Source organism: Heliangelus exortis, chromosome 16 (genome assembly GCF_036169615.1).
Source record: "Heliangelus exortis chromosome 16, bHelExo1.hap1, whole genome shotgun sequence".
In the NCBI taxonomy this organism is placed as follows: Eukaryota; Metazoa; Chordata; class Aves; order Apodiformes; family Trochilidae; genus Heliangelus; species Heliangelus exortis.
The window spans coordinates 10461824-10481897 of NC_092437.1; the positions used below are offsets into that span (position 1 = coordinate 10461824).

Here is a 20074-nt window from a genome sequence, read left to right on the forward strand (position 1 = left end):
CTTTGTCATATGTTGAGGGATAACACACTAGAAAAGGGGACCATTTCCATCAGGACACACTTTTCAGAATCTCTACATTAATGTTTAATGATTGTTTTCTCCAGCAGAGGCTCCTGGCTGGACATTGAGAAGTCTCTGTGTCAGGCTGTCCAATTGTTAACTTCTGTTTCTCCCTAAATCTCTGAAATTTTTAACTGAAGGAGGGCAAAAGATTCAGAACATTCTTAGGAGCCACTGGAGGGTGTAAAATGAAGCACTTCAATCATTAACATCAGGGCAGAAAAACATCCCTTTGGCTTCCCTGGACCAAATGCCCCATGGAGGGAACAAATGGCCAGAAGGTGACCCCACCAGCCAGGAGAATGTGGGTCCTGAGCATGATTTCAGTGGGAGGTGAGCACTGCCCAGGGGAGAGCATCACATTGCACTTCTCCCCACATCCCAGGCTGGAGCGTGGTCCCTGTGTTCTGCTCTTGGTAGGAGTTGCCTTGTCTGAAAACAGTCCAGTGTGAACATGTCCCACTGCTGGCATGAGGTCCTGGGACAATCTAGCAGAGTCTTCCTCATGACATGTGGCAGGAATATGGGATGTTTCAGGTGCTGTCTATAATCTGCTGGTTCTGCTGGATTTATAGCTGTTTGTGCACAGGAGTAATCCATTTTTTTGACATCTTTCTCTGACTGTGACTGAAGAGGGGCTCTCACTCCCCACCTCTGAATGCAGTGCAGGAATGCTGGGCTTTCTGTCCTGCTTATGTGAAATCACAGCCTCCTCTCTCTGCATCACCCAAATAACTTTTCACTGACCTTGCAGGTAGCACTGCTGCGAGCACATGCAGGGGAACATCTGTTACTGGGAGCTGCCAAGAGGTCCATGGTGTTCAAGGATGTCTTGCTGCTAGGTAAAGAGTGCACTTCTGCTTCCAGCCCCTCTGCTTCTGTGAAGCTTCCCTGCTGGGATGAAAGAGAGCAGGTTCAGTGTTTGTGGGCATCCTTTTTGCAGGCTGGTTGCTTGATCTCTTCCACATTTTAGTGAGCTTAGCACAACCTTTGGGTTGTGAACAATGTGAACATTCACACTGCCCCTCCCCAGTTTGTCCAAGCTGGCTGTGGTGTGATTAAGAAAAGGTCCTTGGTCAGCTTTTCCTTGCTTGAGTGACTACTGAGTAGAAAGAGGCTTCTCTGGCAACACAGATCAGCATTTCTGGCAGGCTGAGCCAGGAAAGGGGCAGAAAGAGAAACTTCTTACATCCTCCACCCTCAAAATTATCTCAGCATTGGTTACCTGGGCTTTGAACTCCTTGCCACCCTTGGTAAGTCTTGGACAATGACAAGGTGATGGTCTTTGTTCTGCTTGTCCAAAGGAAACGACCACATCATCCCACGGAACTGCCCTGAACTGGTGGAGGTGAACCGTGTGGCCATCCGCATCCTGGATGAGTTGGTCCTCCCCTTCCAGGAGCTGCAGATTGATGATAATGAATATGCCTGCTTGAAAGCCATCATCTTCTTTGACCCAGGTGTGCTCTAGGTGGCAAGCGTTACTGTCAGAGTGGGACTAGTCTGGGTTATGCTAATACCAGTCCTGAGTTCTGGAAAGGTTGCCTGGTCTCCTCTCTGGGACAAACTGTTCTCAGAGGGACGGAGAGAGAAGTCAGCCTAGAGAAAAACTGTCCATTACAGCAGATGATAAAGAACCAGAAACAGCTCACCTCAGCCTGTGCCCCGACTTCATGCTGTTACTGAAGGACAGTACACCTTGAGTACTGTGTCCAGTTCTGGGCCCCTCAGTTCAGGAAGGAGATTGAGGTGCTGGAGCAGGTCCAGAGAAGAGCAACGAGGCTGTGAAGAGATTCCAGCACAAGTCCTATGAGGAATGGCTGAGGGAGCTGGGGGTGTTTAGTTTGGAGAAGAGGAGGCTCAGGGGAGACCTCATTGCTCTCTATAACTCCCTGAAAGGAGGCTGGAGTCAGGTGGGGGTCAGTCTCTTCTCCCAGGTAGATACTAATAAGAGAAGAGGGCATGGACAGAAGCTCTGCCAGGGGAGGGTTAGGTTAGATATTAGGAAAAAATTCTTTACAGAGAGGGTGATCAGGCATTGGAATGGGCTGCCCAGGGAGGTGGTGGATTCTCCCTGGAAGTTTTAAAAAAGAGACTGATGTGGCACTCAGTGCATGGGCTGGTAACCACAGTGGCAGTGGATTAAGGGTTGGACTTGATGATCTCAGAGGTCCTTTCCGACCTGGTTGATTCTGTGATTCCTAGAGAAGCAGCCTGGATAACTTTCTTCATGGGTTGTTTCAGATGCCAAAGGACTGAGTGACCCCTCCAAGATCAAGAGGATGAGGTACCAGGTGCAGGTCAGCCTGGAGGATTACATCAATGACCGGCAGTACGACTCTCGGGGCCGCTTTGGGGAGCTGCTGCTGCTGCTGCCTGTGCTGCAGAGCATCACCTGGCAGATGATAGAACAGATCCAGTTTGTCAAGCTCTTTGGCATGGCTAAGATTGACAACCTGCTCCAGGAGATGCTGCTGGGAGGTAAGTACTTGAGGGCCCTACAAGCAGCCACTCAGTGTTCCCTGATCACCATTTCTTTGAGAACCCCCATAGCCATTGTTCCCTACCTAAAAAAGGTGGAGACAGTCTGTACACAGGTTAGCAACTGACTCACCAAAATCATCTCCCCTTCTTACTGCCAGTGGTGACAAAGGGTCCTCTGTTTCTATTCACCTAAAGAGCTGCATTAGCTGTGCATCTGTTCACAGAGGGTATCCCCAGCTCTCTGCACGTGGACAAACTTTGCTGTGTGATCACCAAAGTCCTACCAGCCAGCCTTTTCACTCATCCTCCTTGGTCTCAGAAGGCAGTCATCAAAACAGAAGGGTCTGAAAGGTCAGGTTGAAAGAGGGTTGCAGATTTTCTACTGGGAGCATCCAGTGGGACAAAACAAAATGAGAAGCTGACACTGTGCTATTCTTTACACAGAAATGGGACTCAGGAGCACAGTCCTGCATAAGGTGAAATGCAGGCAGCAGGCAGGGGTCAGTGAGCCCAAGGAACCCATGGAAGATGTTGGGAAGGGTGTACTCCAATCACATATGCAAAAGCTGATCACACACAAAGCCTTGGATATATTGGTGCCCTGAGTCTGCCCATCTGAACTGTCTCCTCCTATCACTGTGGCAACTAATAATATCATCTGCACATTTTTAGGCTCATCGAGTGAAACGCCGCACGCTCACCATCCCCTGCACCCTCATCTGATCCAGGAGAACCTTGGAACAAATGTCATTGTGGCCAACACAATGCCTCCTCAGATGCACAATGGGCAGATGTGTGAGTATCGTTAGAGATGGAGAGCTCCCAGGAGCCTTCCAAAGTGCCTATGGAAGCAGTTTCTATCTTGCAAGGAAATTTCCATGCTAGACACAGTCTCAGACAATGAGTGTGTGAGACATTCCTATGCAGAAAGGAGGGAAAGACAAACAGAGAGGTGGGTTAGGTTAGATTAGATTAAATTAGGAGAGACTAATTCATTCAACAAGATGTCCCCTGGCAGATTGTAACTCGCACATAGCCTTTGAATTCAGGGATGAATGATCCCACCCAGTGCTTACTGAAATCAGTGGAAAGGCTCCTCTTGCCCTGAATAGGTCAGACTTTGGGTCACTTTGCCATCCACAAAAACACAGGAGAATCTGGTCCACCACATAGGGCTACCACATGGAGCCACCACTTGGGAATTTGGGCTGAGATGACCTTAGCTGACCAAAGGCAGCAAATACAGGTCAAAATGCCAGTAGCTCCCCCTCATTTGATGTTTGTTATTGTGGATCTTCCAGGGCATGCAGCCATGTCTGTGTGTCCATGCAGCAAACACACAAGCCATTGGAGCTATGATTTTGCTGCAGAGCCTCTGCCTTGCATCCACCTGAACCTTGCACGACTGAGGACAGATCTCAGTCCTGTCAGCCCCTCTTCTAATTATGTTTCTTTCTCTGTAGCTACACCAGAAACTCCACAGCCATCTCCACCTGCAGGATCAGGACCAGAGCAATACAAGCTGCTGCCTGGAGCCATTGCAACTGTGGCAAAACAGCCAACCTCCATCCCCCAGCCTGCCATCACCAAACAGGAGGTCATCTAGCAACCTGAGGAGCAGCTGGCCTTGTTTAGAAGACCCTGTGGGAGAAAAGCCCAAACTGTTTGAGTCACTGTGAAAAGAGAAGCCATCCAGAGGCCCTTGGGCACAAGCACACAGACTTGCTTATTGGACTAGTCCACCACCACCACCACAAGCTGTCTTCCTGCTATGGACAGCATGTGCCATGGGCAGCCCTGAGTCCCAGAGCTGAGGTTGAAGCCTTATTGAAACCCTCAGACCCCGTGAGAAGGGGCAGATTTCCACCTCCCTGCATGGGGGGGTTGCAGGGACAGGCTGGGGACAGCACGGCTGGCTGTTCCTCCATTGCTACCAGACCTTGTGAACAAGCAATTCTCTGAGCTGTGTGAATGGAGACCTTCCCTCCCCAGACAGCCCCCAGCCCAGCCAAACTTGATGGAGGTGGATGCTCCCCCAGGAGCATCACAGCAGGTGAAGCACATGGGTTTTGCTCAGGCACCACAGGCAGATCTGCTCCCCAGCCTTGGCTAGTTCCAGGTCTTTGCAGGGTGTCCCCCTCCAGCAAACTAACCTGCTAAGAGGTTAGTCTAACAAATCTTTCCAGCTGATACCAGTGTAGAGTCTGGCTCATCAGGATTCTCCATTATTTGGATCCTTCTGCCTTTTGAGGGGTTTTGCAATTTCTGTGCCACGACTGCCCTGCCACCACGGGGCTCGGAGAGGCAACCACTGCCAAATCCTTCCCTCACACAGATCCTACCTCTTCACTACCTGGGCTGGGAAACTGGGAGACCATGGGATTCAGGAGATTTCAGCTAATGGGATGAGGTCACCCTTTCCCAGGCTGGCTGTGAGCAGTGCTGCCCAAAACATCACCAGCCCCACCAGAGGTCAGAAGATGACAGCAAAGATTGCTGTTTGCAAGGGAGCAGGGCAGGGAGGGTGTGTGATCTGGAGAGATCTGTGACAGCAAGAAGAGCCCGAGCCTCACAGGATGGACCAAGGTCTCAGGCTCCCCAGGTGCTGGGAGCATTGTGACCCAGGATCTCAGGTCAGACCCAGCTTGAATACTAAGATACCCCATATAATTTACTTGTCCAGTCCAGTGCCATGCCCTCCCTGAGTGAGGTTATCACAGAGTGGCTGATAACAGATTTACAGCATTCGTAACACAGTCAGAATTCACTCTGTCTCCTTCAGACCTCAGGGGGTTTGAGGGCAGCAATCTCAAAAACACAATGCTTCAAATCCCACGGAGAAGAATGACACAGACCAAGGAAAGAACCTGCCTCTCCCAGGCCCCTTGGGTCTGTCCCAGCCTTGAGTCTGCACCCACCTGCCCTGCTCCCTCCCTGCCACTGTCCCCAATTCTCTGTGCCTGCCTGTGCCACAAGCCCACAGCTCTGATCTCTGGTTTACAGCAGAACCCAGGGAAGGAACCCCCAGCTCTGATCTCTGGTTTACAGCAGAACCCAGGGAAGGAACCCCCAGCTCTGATCTCTGGTTTACAGCAGAACCCAGGGAAGGAACCCCCAGCTCTGATCTCTGGTTTACAGCAGAACCCAGGGAAGGAGCCCCCCACACCCAGCCCTTGCCCCTCAGGCTGCTGCCCTCCACCTGAGCCAACAGCAGCACCCACTCACCAGAGCCCGTGTGGGGTGCTGGAGGGGGTGAAGCTGATGGAACCACAGCTGCTGAGAGGTGGGGAGGAACCTGAGCCAGCCCAGCCAGAGGAGCTGCAGGTCTGCCCCCTGATTTCCAATGCAAAACTGAAACACCTCACCGAGCACTCGGGGTGTCAGAAGTCCCCAAGTGTTCTCTCATCCCTCAACGCTGGTGGCATTGTACCCAGTAATTTATTGCAATGATGAATCCAATCATTTTCTGTAAATTATTTTGTAAATCACATTGATTATTTATAATCAGGAGATTAAATGAAAAAAAAAAAAAAAAAAAAAAAAGCCCTGTGATAACTGCAACAACATTTTTTTCCTGTATGTAGAGATACTCTGTGGGGAATCCTTTTTGGTCCATTTACACCAAGCATTCCTCTATATTGTACATTAATTTTTGCTGGTTACTGCCTTCCAATGGAAACAGAGGAATATTTCTTCACTAGACTTTGTATTCATTAAAAAAAAAAAAAAGAAATAAATGCAAAAATATTTTCTAACTTTTCCCAGACAGATGGATTTCTTTCTTCTGGGAGGATTTATTTTAAATCGAGGGGCTCACCTCCTTGTTGGTCAGAGCACAAAGGATGTGTTTTGAAGAAAAAGCCCAAACAAGTGTTTGATGCTCTTGCCAGCTGTCACTGTTTCCTGGCAGGCCTCACATTAGCTGCTGCCTGTGCTGATGCCACGTGTGCTGGAGTCATAAGATTGAATGACAATCCCAATTTTCATTAAAAGAAAACCAAACATGAAGAATCAGTATTTTCTTTCACGATTCCAGAGAGACTAAAGACTTGAAGTAATCACACGCTGAAAGTCAAGCAAAGGAAGCCAAAATATGTTGAAATATGTTGTTTGCATTTCAAACATATTCATTTTTAAGTCTCTCTTGTATTTGAAAGGTAACTTCTGAGCACTTTGCAATGGTGATTCTGCTCTGGTTCACACACAGCCAACCCACTGAGCAGATGCAGCCAAAGGCAGCTGAGCCCACAGGGCACAATAAGATGATAAAGTGAAAGTCAATTTGTCACTGGTTGTAAAGGTGAAGAAATACACTGACAATTAGAGAAGGCTTTTAATGACCTGCTCTTCTGACCACAGGAGCCTGTTCTCAGCTGTAAGATGCCCAGGAAGATTACAGAAAGAGTGGAAAGAGGTCTAGATGGCTGTAATGATTAGGTATCTGTGGAGGAAAACCATGCAGCATTTTCAGCTCTGATCTGCAGGAGGTACCCTTCATGCTCCCCCATTTTCCAACCTTGATGTGAAATGAGGTGAGCAGTCTCATCCCAGGTATGAGGGATGAGAAGCAGCTTGATTTTCCATCTCACTGACACATCCAGAGTGCTGATGAAAACTGTCAGCAGGTGTGAGATGCAGGGATGAGATTCAGACTGCATTTGTGGGGAGGTAGCAGAGGCTCCTTCCACACTGGGGGAAAAGACCTGGGAGTGGAGAGGGAAAAGGAGTTAGTTCCTTCTCCTTAATGCAGAGTAAAAGTCAGGACTCCTCTGACTGCCACAGGAATCCTGTGACCCATGGCTGGTCTCACCCTAAAATATCCATATATGTAATATCAAATCTTTGAAGCAATAAAGTCACCTGAATTCCTTCCCATGAACTGCTCTATCAAGGTTGCCCTTTACCTGGTTAATCTTAAATCAGTGCAGCCCCTACAGGAGGTTTCTTATTGCTGGATTCCTCTCACTTGGAAAAAACCCCACAAAGCAGCTCCAGAGAGAACCTTGTCCTTGTCCTTAAGTGTTTCAATCCTCACCTCTTCTGTCACTCCAGCTTGGAATCATCCTGAGATCCCGGTCTTGCCACTTGTGGGTTGTGTTTTCTCCTTCTGGACTCCCAGAAGGCCACAGGCAATGTCCCTTGTCACAGGAGATGGCTGCTGTAAGGACAGCTAGTTCAGCCTTTAGGACACAATTTCCTAACTCTGTTTTTGGACACAAGAACATTTTACTGTCTCCTGCTGTGCTTTCAACCTAGGCTGAGGATGATTTCCTGGAGAGCAGTATCTCCAGCTGCGAGATCTTTTCACAATGTCCAAACAAAGATCTCTGGAATTGGTATTTTTAGGTCCCCTGGCCACTATGAAACACATTCTTTCCATATTCCTTATATAACCTTCATCTGAAATCACCAACAGGTTTTGGAGCCTTTTCCACAACTTTCATATCTCAGCAGGGGAAACTTAAAAAAAAAAAAAGAAAAAGGAATGGCAAATGAGTTTTATGGCCTGCATATTATCTCTGACAAAAGCAACTATTGCTGCTATTAAACCTGCAAGTGCACACACAGGCACAGATAGTCATGAATAACAAGAGGCAGCAGGGATGGCTCAGCAACGTGGCACTGCTGAGCCAGGCAGTTCTGTGTGCCAGGCTGGCCAGATCCCTCAAGGCTGAGTGCAAATACCACCAACCAGTTTGGGAATTCAGGCCATGCACTGCACAATCCCTTCCCCCCCTGGAGAAGCTGGAGGAGGAAGGGTAAGTTGTGGGTATGTTTAAAATCCCTCTCCCCATTCCTAATAGAGGTGTGACCCTGACAATCATAAACACACCTAGCACCTGAATAATTGCCAGCCAGGCCAATAAAGATGGCAATATGCTGTCAGCTTCACCAGGCATGGAGCAAGCAGGAGAGCTGGGCACAAACCAGAGTGCAGTCACATCCTTCAGTTCCATGTCCTGTCCAAGAAGGGGTCAACAGAGTGCTCTCTATTCAAGCCCAATGGGAGGGGAAGAGCTCTGGGTCTAAGCTGAGTCTTGGGAAGAAAGGTGGTTTGGGAACAGTATTTCCAAAACTTATTTTGGCTTTGGACATGGAATGATGCCAGGCTTGCTGGATCATAGCTGCTTCAAGAGGTTTTGGAGGCCTGAGACCATCCCTAACCTGGGAGATCATTAGCAGGAGCAGATAAAAGTTACACAAACCTTACCACTGAGAGAAGGGCTTGTGATGGGCACCACCTTGAAAGCTTCAAGAGCAAAAGCACCCAGTCCAACTCAGGGAGCAGCAGTGCTTCCCTTATCCTTCTGCTGGAAAATATCCTACATCATTTACCCATCAGGTTCCTGCAGGAGCCAAACTGCCCTGACACACTCAGCAGTGCTGCAGCCATTGCCATGAAGAAGCTGACAAGGAGGTCCCTGAGCAGCACCTTCACAGCCCCCTGCAAGGACCAACCCTACCAGGGACCCATCCTATGAAGACAGCTGCTTCCCTTCCAGCATGCAAGGGCAGCACGACACACGATGGGAAAACACTGTCTCAGCTCAGAGTAAATTAAACTGCAGAAATCCCATAATATTTAAAACATTCAGAGGCCCTGCCAAGCACACTCCTTGCCAAGCTTTTGCAAAAACATTGCTGGTCTTAAAGCTAGTCAAGCCAAGGAGAGGGGGAAGCCTTCTCACTCCAAGCCTTGGCTGGGTATGGCTGTGTGTCTGTCAGCACCCTTGGTTTCCTGGTGGTCTACCTGCAGGTTAGCATGGGTGGGGGGTACATGTCTGTATACAGCTGCTTCAGGAGCAAATCCTACAGATTTGGGTGTATTCACCTGTTTCCAGAGCTTTGTGTGTGGTTCTGGTCTGCCAGATGTGTGTGGGGAGAGCATGTGCAGAGTGGTGCTTCTCTGTCCTGATGCCGAGCTACCCAAAAGGGTTGTGTAATTTGTGGGGCCCTGAGATTCCACCTGCACCCCAAGGGCCAGAGCCCCTCTTGGCCTGAACTGTACATAGATTATCTTTATTACAGGACTGTTATGTTTGCACAGTTTAGTGATTTTATATCAGTTTAAAGCCTTCTCTCTGAGCAATGCTGTTTGAAGTCATGCTCTCTTTTCAGCTTCAGCTTGCCAAGACTGTAAAATGTTTATTGCTAATGCTGGAAAAGCTTAAAGAAGCCAAGATAACTTTCCCAGGCTGGGTATTAAGACCGTTTGGATAAGTAAATGAGTGAGGACTATTACATGGACTTCATTAAATATCAACCAACCCCAACAGCCACTCATTTATAACACGATGGCAGGGCATGGGAGCACCCAGAAGAGCTGAGAAAGGTATGAGTTGCATGGGATAGAAGAACATGAGAAGGGCTGGATTCCCCATGGGGCTCCAGGTGTGGCTCCCAAGGTCAGGCAACACAAGCCCTGACTGAAGCTCCTCCAGAATACTGTAGATTTGGAGCTGATGAAGTGGCAAAGTTGGTGTGGCTCATCTCCTCTTGGCTGGAGAGGGCTGCATGTATGTGGTGTAGTATGTCCTTCCCCCCCTGTAGGTAAGGACAAAACTCTCCAGCTAGGGGAGGAATGTCAGTGTCTGGATGCTTGGTTTCAGTTTTTAGCTTTTACTTCCTTATAATGTCTATTTACTTTCTATAGTGTCTAAAGGTTCTGCCTTTCCTGGTTTCTAGTCACAGGATGCTAATACCAGTTAAGAGTAAATTACATAAACTCTTACTACTGTTCTGTGATTTCATGTGCCAGTACTTTAAAACTCCCCCTACAACTTGGCTTGGCACTTGGACCCCTCACTCACTTCCATTCACCTCCCACCACTCTCCTTGAGTTCAACATTCCCCACATTAGGAAAACTGAGGTACCATAGTTACTTCATTTGTGGACCAAATTATATTTCATCTCCAGTCCTTCTTCACTACACAGTACATTCACTTCTACTTCTCTTCCTTATTCTCTCTTACCTGCTTGAAGCTCTTGCTCTGATTTTAATATTCTTTTTCAAATTTCTCAATGCCATTGCTAGTGATTCTTACATGTTTCCTGCCCTTTTTGTCCCTCAAAACAGAGGTTCCTTCACACATCACTCCTCTCAAACATCCCTGTTTACTCCTGACACTCTCTTGCACCAGCTGTCAACCAGTCAGCTCTAGAACTGCCACCTCCCTGCTACATTTTCCTCCCTTGTTTGAGGGGTACAAATTCAATCACATTTTGCAACACAGCATAAATTCCTGTTTGCAGCTCCAGTATTTCCCATCTGTTTGGGGTTTTTAAGGCTTTTCTCCATGCAGCTCTGCTTCCCTGCTAATTTAAGCAATTAGCTGGATCGGGTGCACTTGGAAATCTCCATCCCTTCAGCTGTGAGGCCACAGACCCCTCTCCCCATCCAGACAACTCTCTCAAGAATGTATCTATGACATGCAAGCTTCAGGTTCTTACCTCAGTCCTGGGACTCCCGTGGGCTTTTCTTGTGCTGCAGATCTGAGCCCTGGAGCTGTACAAAGGGAAACAGGAACACAGTAAGGTCTCTCGTCTTCCTGAGGTCCCTTCCAACCTCATTTATCCCACCACCTACTAGAAAAGGTTCACGAGGAGCTCTAATTCACATACATCCAAACTGGGCTCAGCTTAGGGCACCAGCTTGCCTGGCTGCACCGAGCTCTGACCCAAACCAGGGCTGGACTGGGACATCAGGACAAGGTTGAAAGAATGTTCTCCCTTTCTCTGAAAAATGTCTCTTCAGGCAAACACCTGTGGCACACTCAGTCTGGCCCTGTGCTGGCCTGTGTCTTGCCGGCCATGCTGTCACTGAAATATTTCCCACTTTGGAAGGGCAAAACCTTGGAAGAGAAATAAATCAGAGCTGAATCTCAGGTGCTACAGAAAGGCCTCGTTTCCAGCTCTTTGCCTGACAATCTTTGCCTCCCTCTCCTGGCTGGAAGGGCGGGTGCCCGCCAGGAGGGAAGAGCGGAGCCCATCCTGCCCACAGGGACCCTCAGAGGGGACAGTCCCTGCTCTGCAGTCTCACTCTGTGTCCTCGATCAGGGGGGTTAAAGGTGTCCCTGTCCCCTGTCCCCAGAGCAAAGCCGCAGCTCCTAACGCAGCAAGCCTGGCAGTGGGGAATTTGTGTTACGAATGTCACAGAGAGGTCAGGCATCACCCTCTGAACCCCTGGGGCACACGCCTTTCTGTCCTCTTAAAAACCCAACCAAACCAAAGCGAAAAAGGGCAAAAATTCTCACTTCGTTAGTCCCTCCGTTGACATTTGCACTTTGGCTACAGCTGCGCTTCCCTGGACCCAACTTCGAGGCTCCCCATGCTCCGACCGGGTCATTCGGGAGCTGCTCTGGCTTTCGGGTGTCCGGGGAGCTCTGCGGGGAAGGGAGCGGCTCCGGGACCCGTTCTGTGGGTGCTGCGGCCCCGTTCCCGTCTCTCTCCTCTCTCGGCAGCCTCGCTGCCCTCAGACACCGCCCGGGGCCAGAGCTGCTCGCTGCTCACCTCCGGGGACGCTTAATATATATATATAATAAATATAATTATGGCTTTGTGGCTCATGGCTGGAGGTAACGAGACTCCTTAGAGACGAGGTGGAAGTGAAGTGATGCCACCCACTAAGCGGTACCGGGGTTCCCTCACGCAGGGATGGGGGACATCCGCGTTTTGGACCGTGGGCCGAACCCCACCCGCGCTGCGCGGAGCTCAGGGGTCCTTGAAGCGGCGGGGAAAGCTCCGGGTCGGAACCTCGGGTCTGCCCGGGATCCACGGCGCATGCGCGGGGCCGGAGGTTTCCGGGCGGCCGCTGGAGTTCCGGGGCGCCGCTGCCTGGAGACGGCGGAGCGGGGCGGGAGTGATCGGTACGGAGGGGCCGTGGGGAGGAGGGTGCTGGAGCTGGAAGGGGGAATTAACGCTGGATCTGAGGGGCTGGGGGTGTGTGTGGGGTGGTGAAGGTGGAGCGGAGAGGCTGGGAGGGCCTCCTTGCTCCTCTGCCCGCCTGAGCGCCGGGAGCGCTGAGAGAGTGCGGGGGTCCTCAGGCAGAGGCGCAGGATTTGGGGCCCCAGGCCCGGGGGAAGCAGGGAGGGAGCTGTGAGCCCTGGTGCCAGATCCTCTGCCGGAGCTGCCGGGTCGGGTCGGGTCCTGCAGAGCCCCGTGAGTGGTCCCGGCGCCCCGGAACCTCCCCTGGGGAAGGCGCTTGGAGTGAGTTTCCCAAGGGAAGGTGGTTACGTGGGAGAGGTTTTATTCTGACAGATGATTCCTGGGTGACACCCATGAGAGGTGTAGTGTGTTGTGAGTGACTAAATAGGAGCAGCTCATGAAAAAAAAAATTCTTATTTTCCCCTTCCAGACCCAGATAAAGCTACAGTGTCTGTCACACCCATAATTTTTAAATTTTTCACTCTATCCACTTGCTGCTGGATTTGGAGATTAAGTTCCCAGTTCAGAAATGCTGGCAGCACACTGAAAACTAGATTAATTCTACCTCAGTACTCATGCAGGGCTGGCATAAGAGTCTGTCATGTTCTCACCTGTTCATCCAGTCTGTGAACCACAGCCATGTCTTATATCCCTGAATGCTGCTCCTCCCAAATTGCTCAAAGTGTTCCCACAGACAGACCTTCTGATTGATGTATTTGTTTGCCAGAGAAGTTAATGAGAATTCCCACCTGTCTGGGCTCATCTAGCAAAGTTTCTGGTAAGAGAGTGTAATTTGACCAAATGTGAGAATCCTGCCCAACTGGGTTTACTTTGCTTTAGTCTCCAGTTGGATGTAAGAAACAATTGTTAAGGCAAATGGAACTCTAGTGTTTTGTAATGAGGCTGTGTAATTCTAACTTATTTTTTTAACATAGTTAGGTTTCATCCAAGGTTGTTTTCTACCTGCTGTGCAGGACAATGAGCTTAGAGAAACAAACCTGCACTTTCTAATCCTAGGAAGAGAATTAAAACGTCTGAACTGTACTTCTGTCTGTAGTGCTGATTCTTCTAAGGGCAGCCTCATCAGCAGGGAAGTGAGGACAGGACATAATAAATACACTTGCTAGTCCATGGGATTGTTTGTCATGTGTAACACTTGTTTTTTTGACAGATCCCTGCCACATTATGTCAGGAGACAGTGACTGCACCAGGACAAGTCCATCAGCAGGGTCTCCATCGGACACCGAGTTCCTACCAGATCAGCCAAAGTATGTTTGTTCCCTGTCTCCTGATCTCATTACCAAAGCCCGGGAAGAGCTCCAAGAGAAACCTGAATGGAGGCTCCGTGATGTGCAGGCTCTCCGGGATATGGTGTGCAAAGACTACCCCTCCCTGGGGACCTGCCTGGACGATGCTTTTTTGCTAAGATTCCTCAGAGCCAGGAAATTTGATTACGATCGAGCACTTCAGCTTCTGGTGAACTACCACACCTGTAGGAGGACCTGGCCTGAGGTGTTCAATAATTTGAAGCCATCTGCAATAAAGCCTGTCCTAGAGTCTGGTTTTGTCACTGTGCTGCCTCAGCTGGACCCAGAGGGACGCCACATTGTCTGCATCCGGCCAGGTACTGAAATGCATGAATGTCTTTGTTCTCCATCTTCAAGGTGTGTCTGGGCCAAACAATCTGTTTTCTGCTCTCCTGTGAACAGTGGTTACTTACACAAAGTATCTGGGTTCTCTTTGAAAAGCTAACTTGTGAAAAGACATGTTTGTTAGCCAACATTATACCAGTTCCTTTTCCTGTGTCTGCAATAACTGCTGTTATGTCAAAACAAAAATGCAGTGAGGTGGGCTCATGAAATATTAGGACACTCAAGAAAAAATGATCTGTAGCACCTCAAGTTGAAACAGTGCTGCTGGCCTTCAGTTAGAAGCTTGTAATTTGCTTTGACAATAAGTGAGAAGAGAGGAGCCTATGGCTTTGACTTCCATGTCAACAACTGGAGCCTTCCCTGTGCTTTTGGTGCTGCCAGGCTTGCTGTAAATTTCTCTTCATTCTCCTCCTTTCCATTTACCTGCTTTGTTTCTGAGCTGAAGCTGCTTTTAATCAGCTCTGCTGGGTGGAGAACGGGGTCCTTAAAACCATTGCCTGTGCTCCTTAAACTACAAATGAGTTGCCAATTATCTCTCTCCTAAGAAAGGCTGATCTGAACTAGGACTGTGGCTATTAAAGACTAACTTTTAAGAGTCCAGGAAAATAGAAAATAATTTTTTGGAATGTGTATTGTTAGCTTATATTTACTCTCCAACTTACCATCCATGTCTTGTAACCTCAGACAGATGGACACCCAGTAATTACCCGATTACTGAGAACATTCGTGCCATATACTTAACCTTAGAAAAACTCATTCAGTCCGAAGAGACCCAGGTGAATGGAATTGTAATCCTGGCAGACTACAAAGGAGTCAGCTTATCTAAGGCGTCTCATTTTGGGCCTTTTGTAGCCAAAAAAGTGATTGGAATTCTTCAGGTAAGACCTGAACTGGTGGGAAAATAAGCTTGTGCATTGTAAATGACTGCTTCTTTGTCTAGAATTCTTGACTATGTCACCAGAAATTTAAGCATCTTGGCTTTTCCTAGCAGAATTAAACATGCCTCTGCCCAACCAGTTTCTTAGACCCTTCCCAACTTACCTCATTTGCTCTTTTTTTTGACTTTTTGCACTCCAGCTCCCATCTGTTGCAGTACTGGTTTATGTTGGTACCTCAGATGGAAGTTTAGAAGCCAGTGGGTTGTGCTGGGAGTCAGTCTCAGGAGGTTTTTAAAAAGAGGAAGGTGGCAACTGTTTTTTTTAAACTGCTTAATAAAAATCTTCTTTACTCCTTCAGGATGGATTCCCCATTCGAATAAAAGCTGTCAACATAATAAATGAGCCTCGTATATTCAAAGGAATTTTTGCAATCATCAAGCCTTTTCTGAAGGAAAAGATAGCAAATCGGGTAAGGATTTGTCATTTCAACATTAATGCTAATATGTGTAAGTTCCTTGCTAGGCTGCTGCAAGTAAAAACAGTTGAAAAACCTTACAGCTAGGAAAATGTTGGTGCCATTTACTTGCTCTAACTGGTCTGTTCTGCTTTAAGTTTTAAAAATGTGTCTGTGGGGAGCCCTCTTTATGAGAGAAGCTTTGGAGGAATTTAATACTGGCATAACATTTATATGGATCTTCAGGGCACATGATCTGTATTCAGGACATTAAGTCAATCCCTGGGGTTGGATTATCCTGGCAAGTAACACTTTGTTTATGAGGTGGTGCCACAGAAAATCTGTGTTGCCCTGTCCTTGCTCTTCTCCCTCAAGCAAGCATCCTGTGTGGCACTAGTATTACAACATTAGTGCTGGATGTAGTTGCAAAGGATGATGCTTTTTTCCACATGGATAAGTGCTTCAAATCCCACAGGCACAGGAACCAGCTGCATTTGAAACCTTGGCACAGAGTACCAATTGTCAGGTCTCTCTTGCTGGGATTTAAGCTGCACTAGACTTTGTCTCAAGACCTCTCACTACTCTGTCTAACTGCACCTGCCCAATGTTGTGTACTGCCACTTACCCATAAAGACATTGTTTCCCAAATTTGTTCTCTAACTCAAACTCAGCTTGTTAGATGGCTATTTCAGGATTCTCTGTAAAGTGTTGGGTGCACACTATTAAAGCTGTAATTCTGCTTTCTTCTTCAGTTTTTTCTTCATGGCTGTGATCTTAATTCCCTTCATCAAAACATCCCTCCAGTGATCCTTCCTGAAGAATACGGTGGTACTTCAGGGAAGCTGGACATCTCTGCCTGGAATGAGCTGCTGCTGTCCTCTGAAGAGGACTTTCTGCATGACTTCTCACAGCTGGTTCTCCCATCTGACAGCTCTCCCCATGACATGCTAGTGAGTGGGGATGCTGATGAAAAGCAATGTGATGATTCTCTGCGAGGCATGAAACCTCAGCTCTATTACTGTTACTAATAAACCAGCCAAGGGAAGTTTTCCAGCACAGTTAAATCTGTTCTGGTGGGTGATGTTGTGAACTCTGCCTTACCCCTAGAGCTGCAGTTCAGGAACAGACTGCTGAGGCACTTTACACTGTAGAACCAAAGGAAGCTGAAGAGGGCACAGTGGGGGCAGGGCAGAGTTCGGGGAGAATAAAGTCAGAGAGCACAAGTTATGTAGAATACTTGAGGCTCATCAACCTCTGAATGATGCAAACTGGCTTATTCTTTTCAATGATACAGAAAAAAATTAGATCACAGGATAATAAGCTTGATAAGTTTCTTATCCCCTTCCTGCCCAGGTGAAAAATGTCAATGAGGATTTACTATCTTTGGGACCATCCATTACCTTCTCTTTCTGAAAACACCAGTAATCCAAAACAAGAAAATTGCTTCTGAACCCAGTAAAATGCAATTCTGTCAGTGAAGGCTGCTTAAAAGCATAAATGTCTCATTTGGCAGTTGGTTCAGATGGTGAGCTGGCATTTCTGGAATATTTCGATGAGTATTTGGCTCAAATTAATGATACCAGTATGGAGATCATCTCTGAAACTTCCTTACAGTAGGAAGACTAAAACTGATGGATTACCTATTAGAACATCAATGCCAACACTAATTATAAGAAGATGCAATCTTCATTTTCTGAAAACAGGAAACTATTCAGATCAAGTACTAAGGCTTTTAATTAGATACAGTTTCAAATAACGAGGTTCAGGACCAAATAAGAAAAAGCTGTTACCCACTTTACCACCCTGAGTGGTAACTCTTACATAGAATTTGTAAGACTTTGTAGCAGATGTAAGACAGCAAGGTGCTTCTTTAGCACGTTACTTTAGGCAGAATTTGAGTTTAAGTCTGCAACCCCCAGTGCAGACAGGCTATTTGAAAGCACATTCTTAAATTTCCTGGTATTGTAGCATTTTGTTCACTGTGCTTGTTGGTTCTTTTGTGAAATGTTACAGTTTTGTTTTCAACTTTGTTGACCTATTTTGTCTTTGGTTGCCATGTTCCTCTATGAAATCAGACTTTAATCATCTCTCTAATATTTACCTGTAGTTTGTATGCCTGTGCTTCTAGGTGTTTGTCTAGAGACACAACTAAGCCTCCCATGTCAAACCAGGGTAAGATACCTATGTCTAGAGGAGCTGTCCCCACTCCCCAAGCTCAGTCTTTTTAATGGTCTTGAATTAGTACTGAACTCTCAGCACTCTCTTTGCACACATTTTTCTGCACTATAAACTGTGGAGGTGGGAAAATAGGATCAGGAAAACACACCCACTTACTTCAAGGTGATATATTTCACACCCTGGGGAAAAGGACATCCCTTCTAATTGGAGACTTATCTCTAGAGCACTTTGCTTAAATGAAACCTTTATTTGGTGCCAAGTGTGATTATAGCTACCAGTTATTTCTCTGTAAATATAAAACTAAAGCATCTTGAGAATTTCAGACGTTCATTTTTCAAAGTGCCAAATTCTGTTTTGAATGTCTCTCTTCCTCTCAGTTCCCCTACAGCATGACTGCATTGCCAAAAAGAGACTCCTCTACCACTGACTTCCTGATCTGGCAGCAGACATCCTGAAATTAGGAGTTAGCAAATGCCATACCCGTTGTCCAAGCATTATAAAAGGAGACTGAGTTTCGAAAAGAGATGAACTTTAAAGCTTTTTTCTGGGTGGTAGTTAAGAAGCTGAACTTATCACTTGAGCTGTTTTAAAATAAAGGTGGGAAGAGACGAATTTTCTTCACTGAAAGCATCAGCTTTTTCCTACCTTAGTAAGTCAATCCTTACTCCTCTTTGACAACCTTACCTTTAGTGCAGGAAAAATTACAGAACCCTACCATTTTCTTCTACTTAAAATAAGGTAAAAGATCACTGCTAGCCACTTCCTCCTCATTTCTGACTAGAATGTGCTGTGTGTTTTGCAAAGATGAATTCAATTCTTTGTGCTACCTAGCAAAACAGAAGCACACAGCACCAGGATTTAGAAAGGTAAGTGGCTGCCCACACAGTTTATCTGCCAAAACCTACAGTAGTGTTTATGTTGGTTCAGTGCCTCATAATTTTTTTTATCATTAAATACAATTTAAAAAAGAAATAGGATGGACCATTTTTCCTGGAAGCAAAGGCATGACTGGTATCTGACACTTCTTCCTTAATTGTGCTGCAGTATTTTTAGAGTTAACCTATAATAACAGCTACTTTGATCCATTTATGTAACTAGAGAGGGAGATCAAATATTCAAAATTCAATTTAGTGCCCTTCAAAGAAAAATAAAAAAGTAGTGTTGTTCAGCAGGAGGCTGAGGAACCTCTACAGAAACCAAACCCTTTTTCAGGCTTTTATATTCTCTTGCATGCCTTAAATAGTAGGGAACCTAAATCCATCTCTCCCTCCTCTTTTCTCCTCTGCTCACAGAGAATCTAAGATTTAAAAAATATGATTTAAACCTAATAGATAAGGCTTTATTATTAATGCTTGAAACAGCCTGTGCTGTGCCTCCAGAACTTCTGTTTCTTACAGCTGGCTGCTGGGCAGTTGCTGGCAGGATGCTTCAGCTAAGCCAGGCTTACCTTTAGTCAACAATCTGTTATTTCTGATTTGCTCTCTCTCAGCTTCAGAACTCAGACAGAGTTGAAACTTCACTGAGCTGCTCTCTCTCACCCTTTTTAGCTTCATAACCAGTGCTTGGCTTCTCTTACAGAAAGCACAGCTTTGTCCTATTAGTGCCTGACTACCCATCTGGGAGTGTTTGCTGAGCTTCAGTGCTTGCTAGCCAAGAAATCAGTTTGTTCCCCAAATTTTTCATATCAGCATTTGGAAAACAAACACTTGTTTTAAATACAGAGTCTCCTTATCTGAAAATTAAGAGATGTGAAAAAAAGCATAGAGTTTTCTCTTTCGGTTTGTGGGGTTTTGTTGTTGTTGTTATTTGTTTTTTCCATAGCACTGATCTGTTCTTTTCCTCACTTGAAATAACTTTTGTTTCCAGTGGTTACAGCCCTTACCCAGTCCATAAGCCATCCCTGCCAAATCCAGTGCATAATAAGAAAAAATACTTGAACTGCATTGGGCAGCCATGGCTTTTGGCATTAAGTGGGAAAAAGGCAGCTGAATAATGTACATAAAAGTACTTGAATTTATACTCTTGCAAATGGGTGTTACAAACCCTGAGGTATTTTCAGGAATTCAGTAAAGTATTTTTTTTGTTAAGTCTCATTTTGGCATGAGTTAGTCATTGTGTTATTCAAACTAATAATTTTGCCTTCTGTTGTATGTGGGCCTAGAGGTGTTGGGTGGTTAAGTGTACATCTTATTTTGACAAAATTTATTTTTATAATGCATTTTATAAAATGGAGTGGCCAAATCTGTAATTTTATGATGCATGACTGGGTGATTAAACACATTGTAACAGCTACTAATTTGATATTTAAAATTTGTTTGCCTTGTGTCATTTTGCTGTATTTTACTCAAAAAGTCAATAGTGAAATATACTTTAGTTCCACACTAAAACCACTATTGCAAATAAGTGTAATTGCCACAACATTACATGAGAATAAGGCATTGCC

The 20074-nt window shown here is 46.5% G+C and overlaps 2 protein-coding genes and 1 long non-coding RNA gene across 5 annotated transcripts in view; 2 read left to right on the forward strand and 1 right to left on the reverse strand.

Annotated features, from left to right (window-relative positions):
* The window catches only part of HNF4A (hepatocyte nuclear factor 4 alpha), a 34965-nt gene extending 28666 nt beyond the window's left edge, over positions 1-6299 (forward strand). For all 3 annotated transcript variants that reach the window (XM_071759646.1, XM_071759644.1, XM_071759645.1), the window contains exons 6-10: positions 819-902; positions 1365-1520; positions 2305-2541; positions 3217-3339; positions 4008-6299. In XM_071759646.1, the coding sequence (XP_071615747.1) occupies positions 819-902; positions 1365-1520; positions 2305-2541; positions 3217-3339; positions 4008-4150 (743 nt within the window). In that variant the 3' untranslated portion in view covers positions 4151-6299. The remainder of the gene's footprint in view (positions 1-818; positions 903-1364; positions 1521-2304; positions 2542-3216; positions 3340-4007) is intronic.
* The window catches only part of LOC139803467 (uncharacterized), a 56052-nt gene extending 44499 nt beyond the window's left edge, over positions 1-11553 (reverse strand). The window contains exon 1 of the long non-coding RNA XR_011729016.1: positions 10997-11553. This is a non-coding gene — a long non-coding RNA (uncharacterized lncRNA). The remainder of the gene's footprint in view (positions 1-10996) is intronic.
* A 622-nt stretch (positions 11554-12175) lies between these two features.
* Positions 12176-19923, forward strand: TTPAL (alpha tocopherol transfer protein like). The gene is made up of 5 exons (XM_071760255.1): positions 12176-12411; positions 13641-14093; positions 14806-14999; positions 15358-15468; positions 16206-19923. The coding sequence occupies exons 2-5, from the start codon at positions 13655-13657 to the stop codon at positions 16479-16481; spliced, it is 1020 nt and encodes a 339-aa protein (XP_071616356.1). The 5' UTR covers positions 12176-12411; positions 13641-13654; the 3' UTR covers positions 16482-19923.
* The last annotated feature ends 151 nt before the right edge of the window (positions 19924-20074 follow it).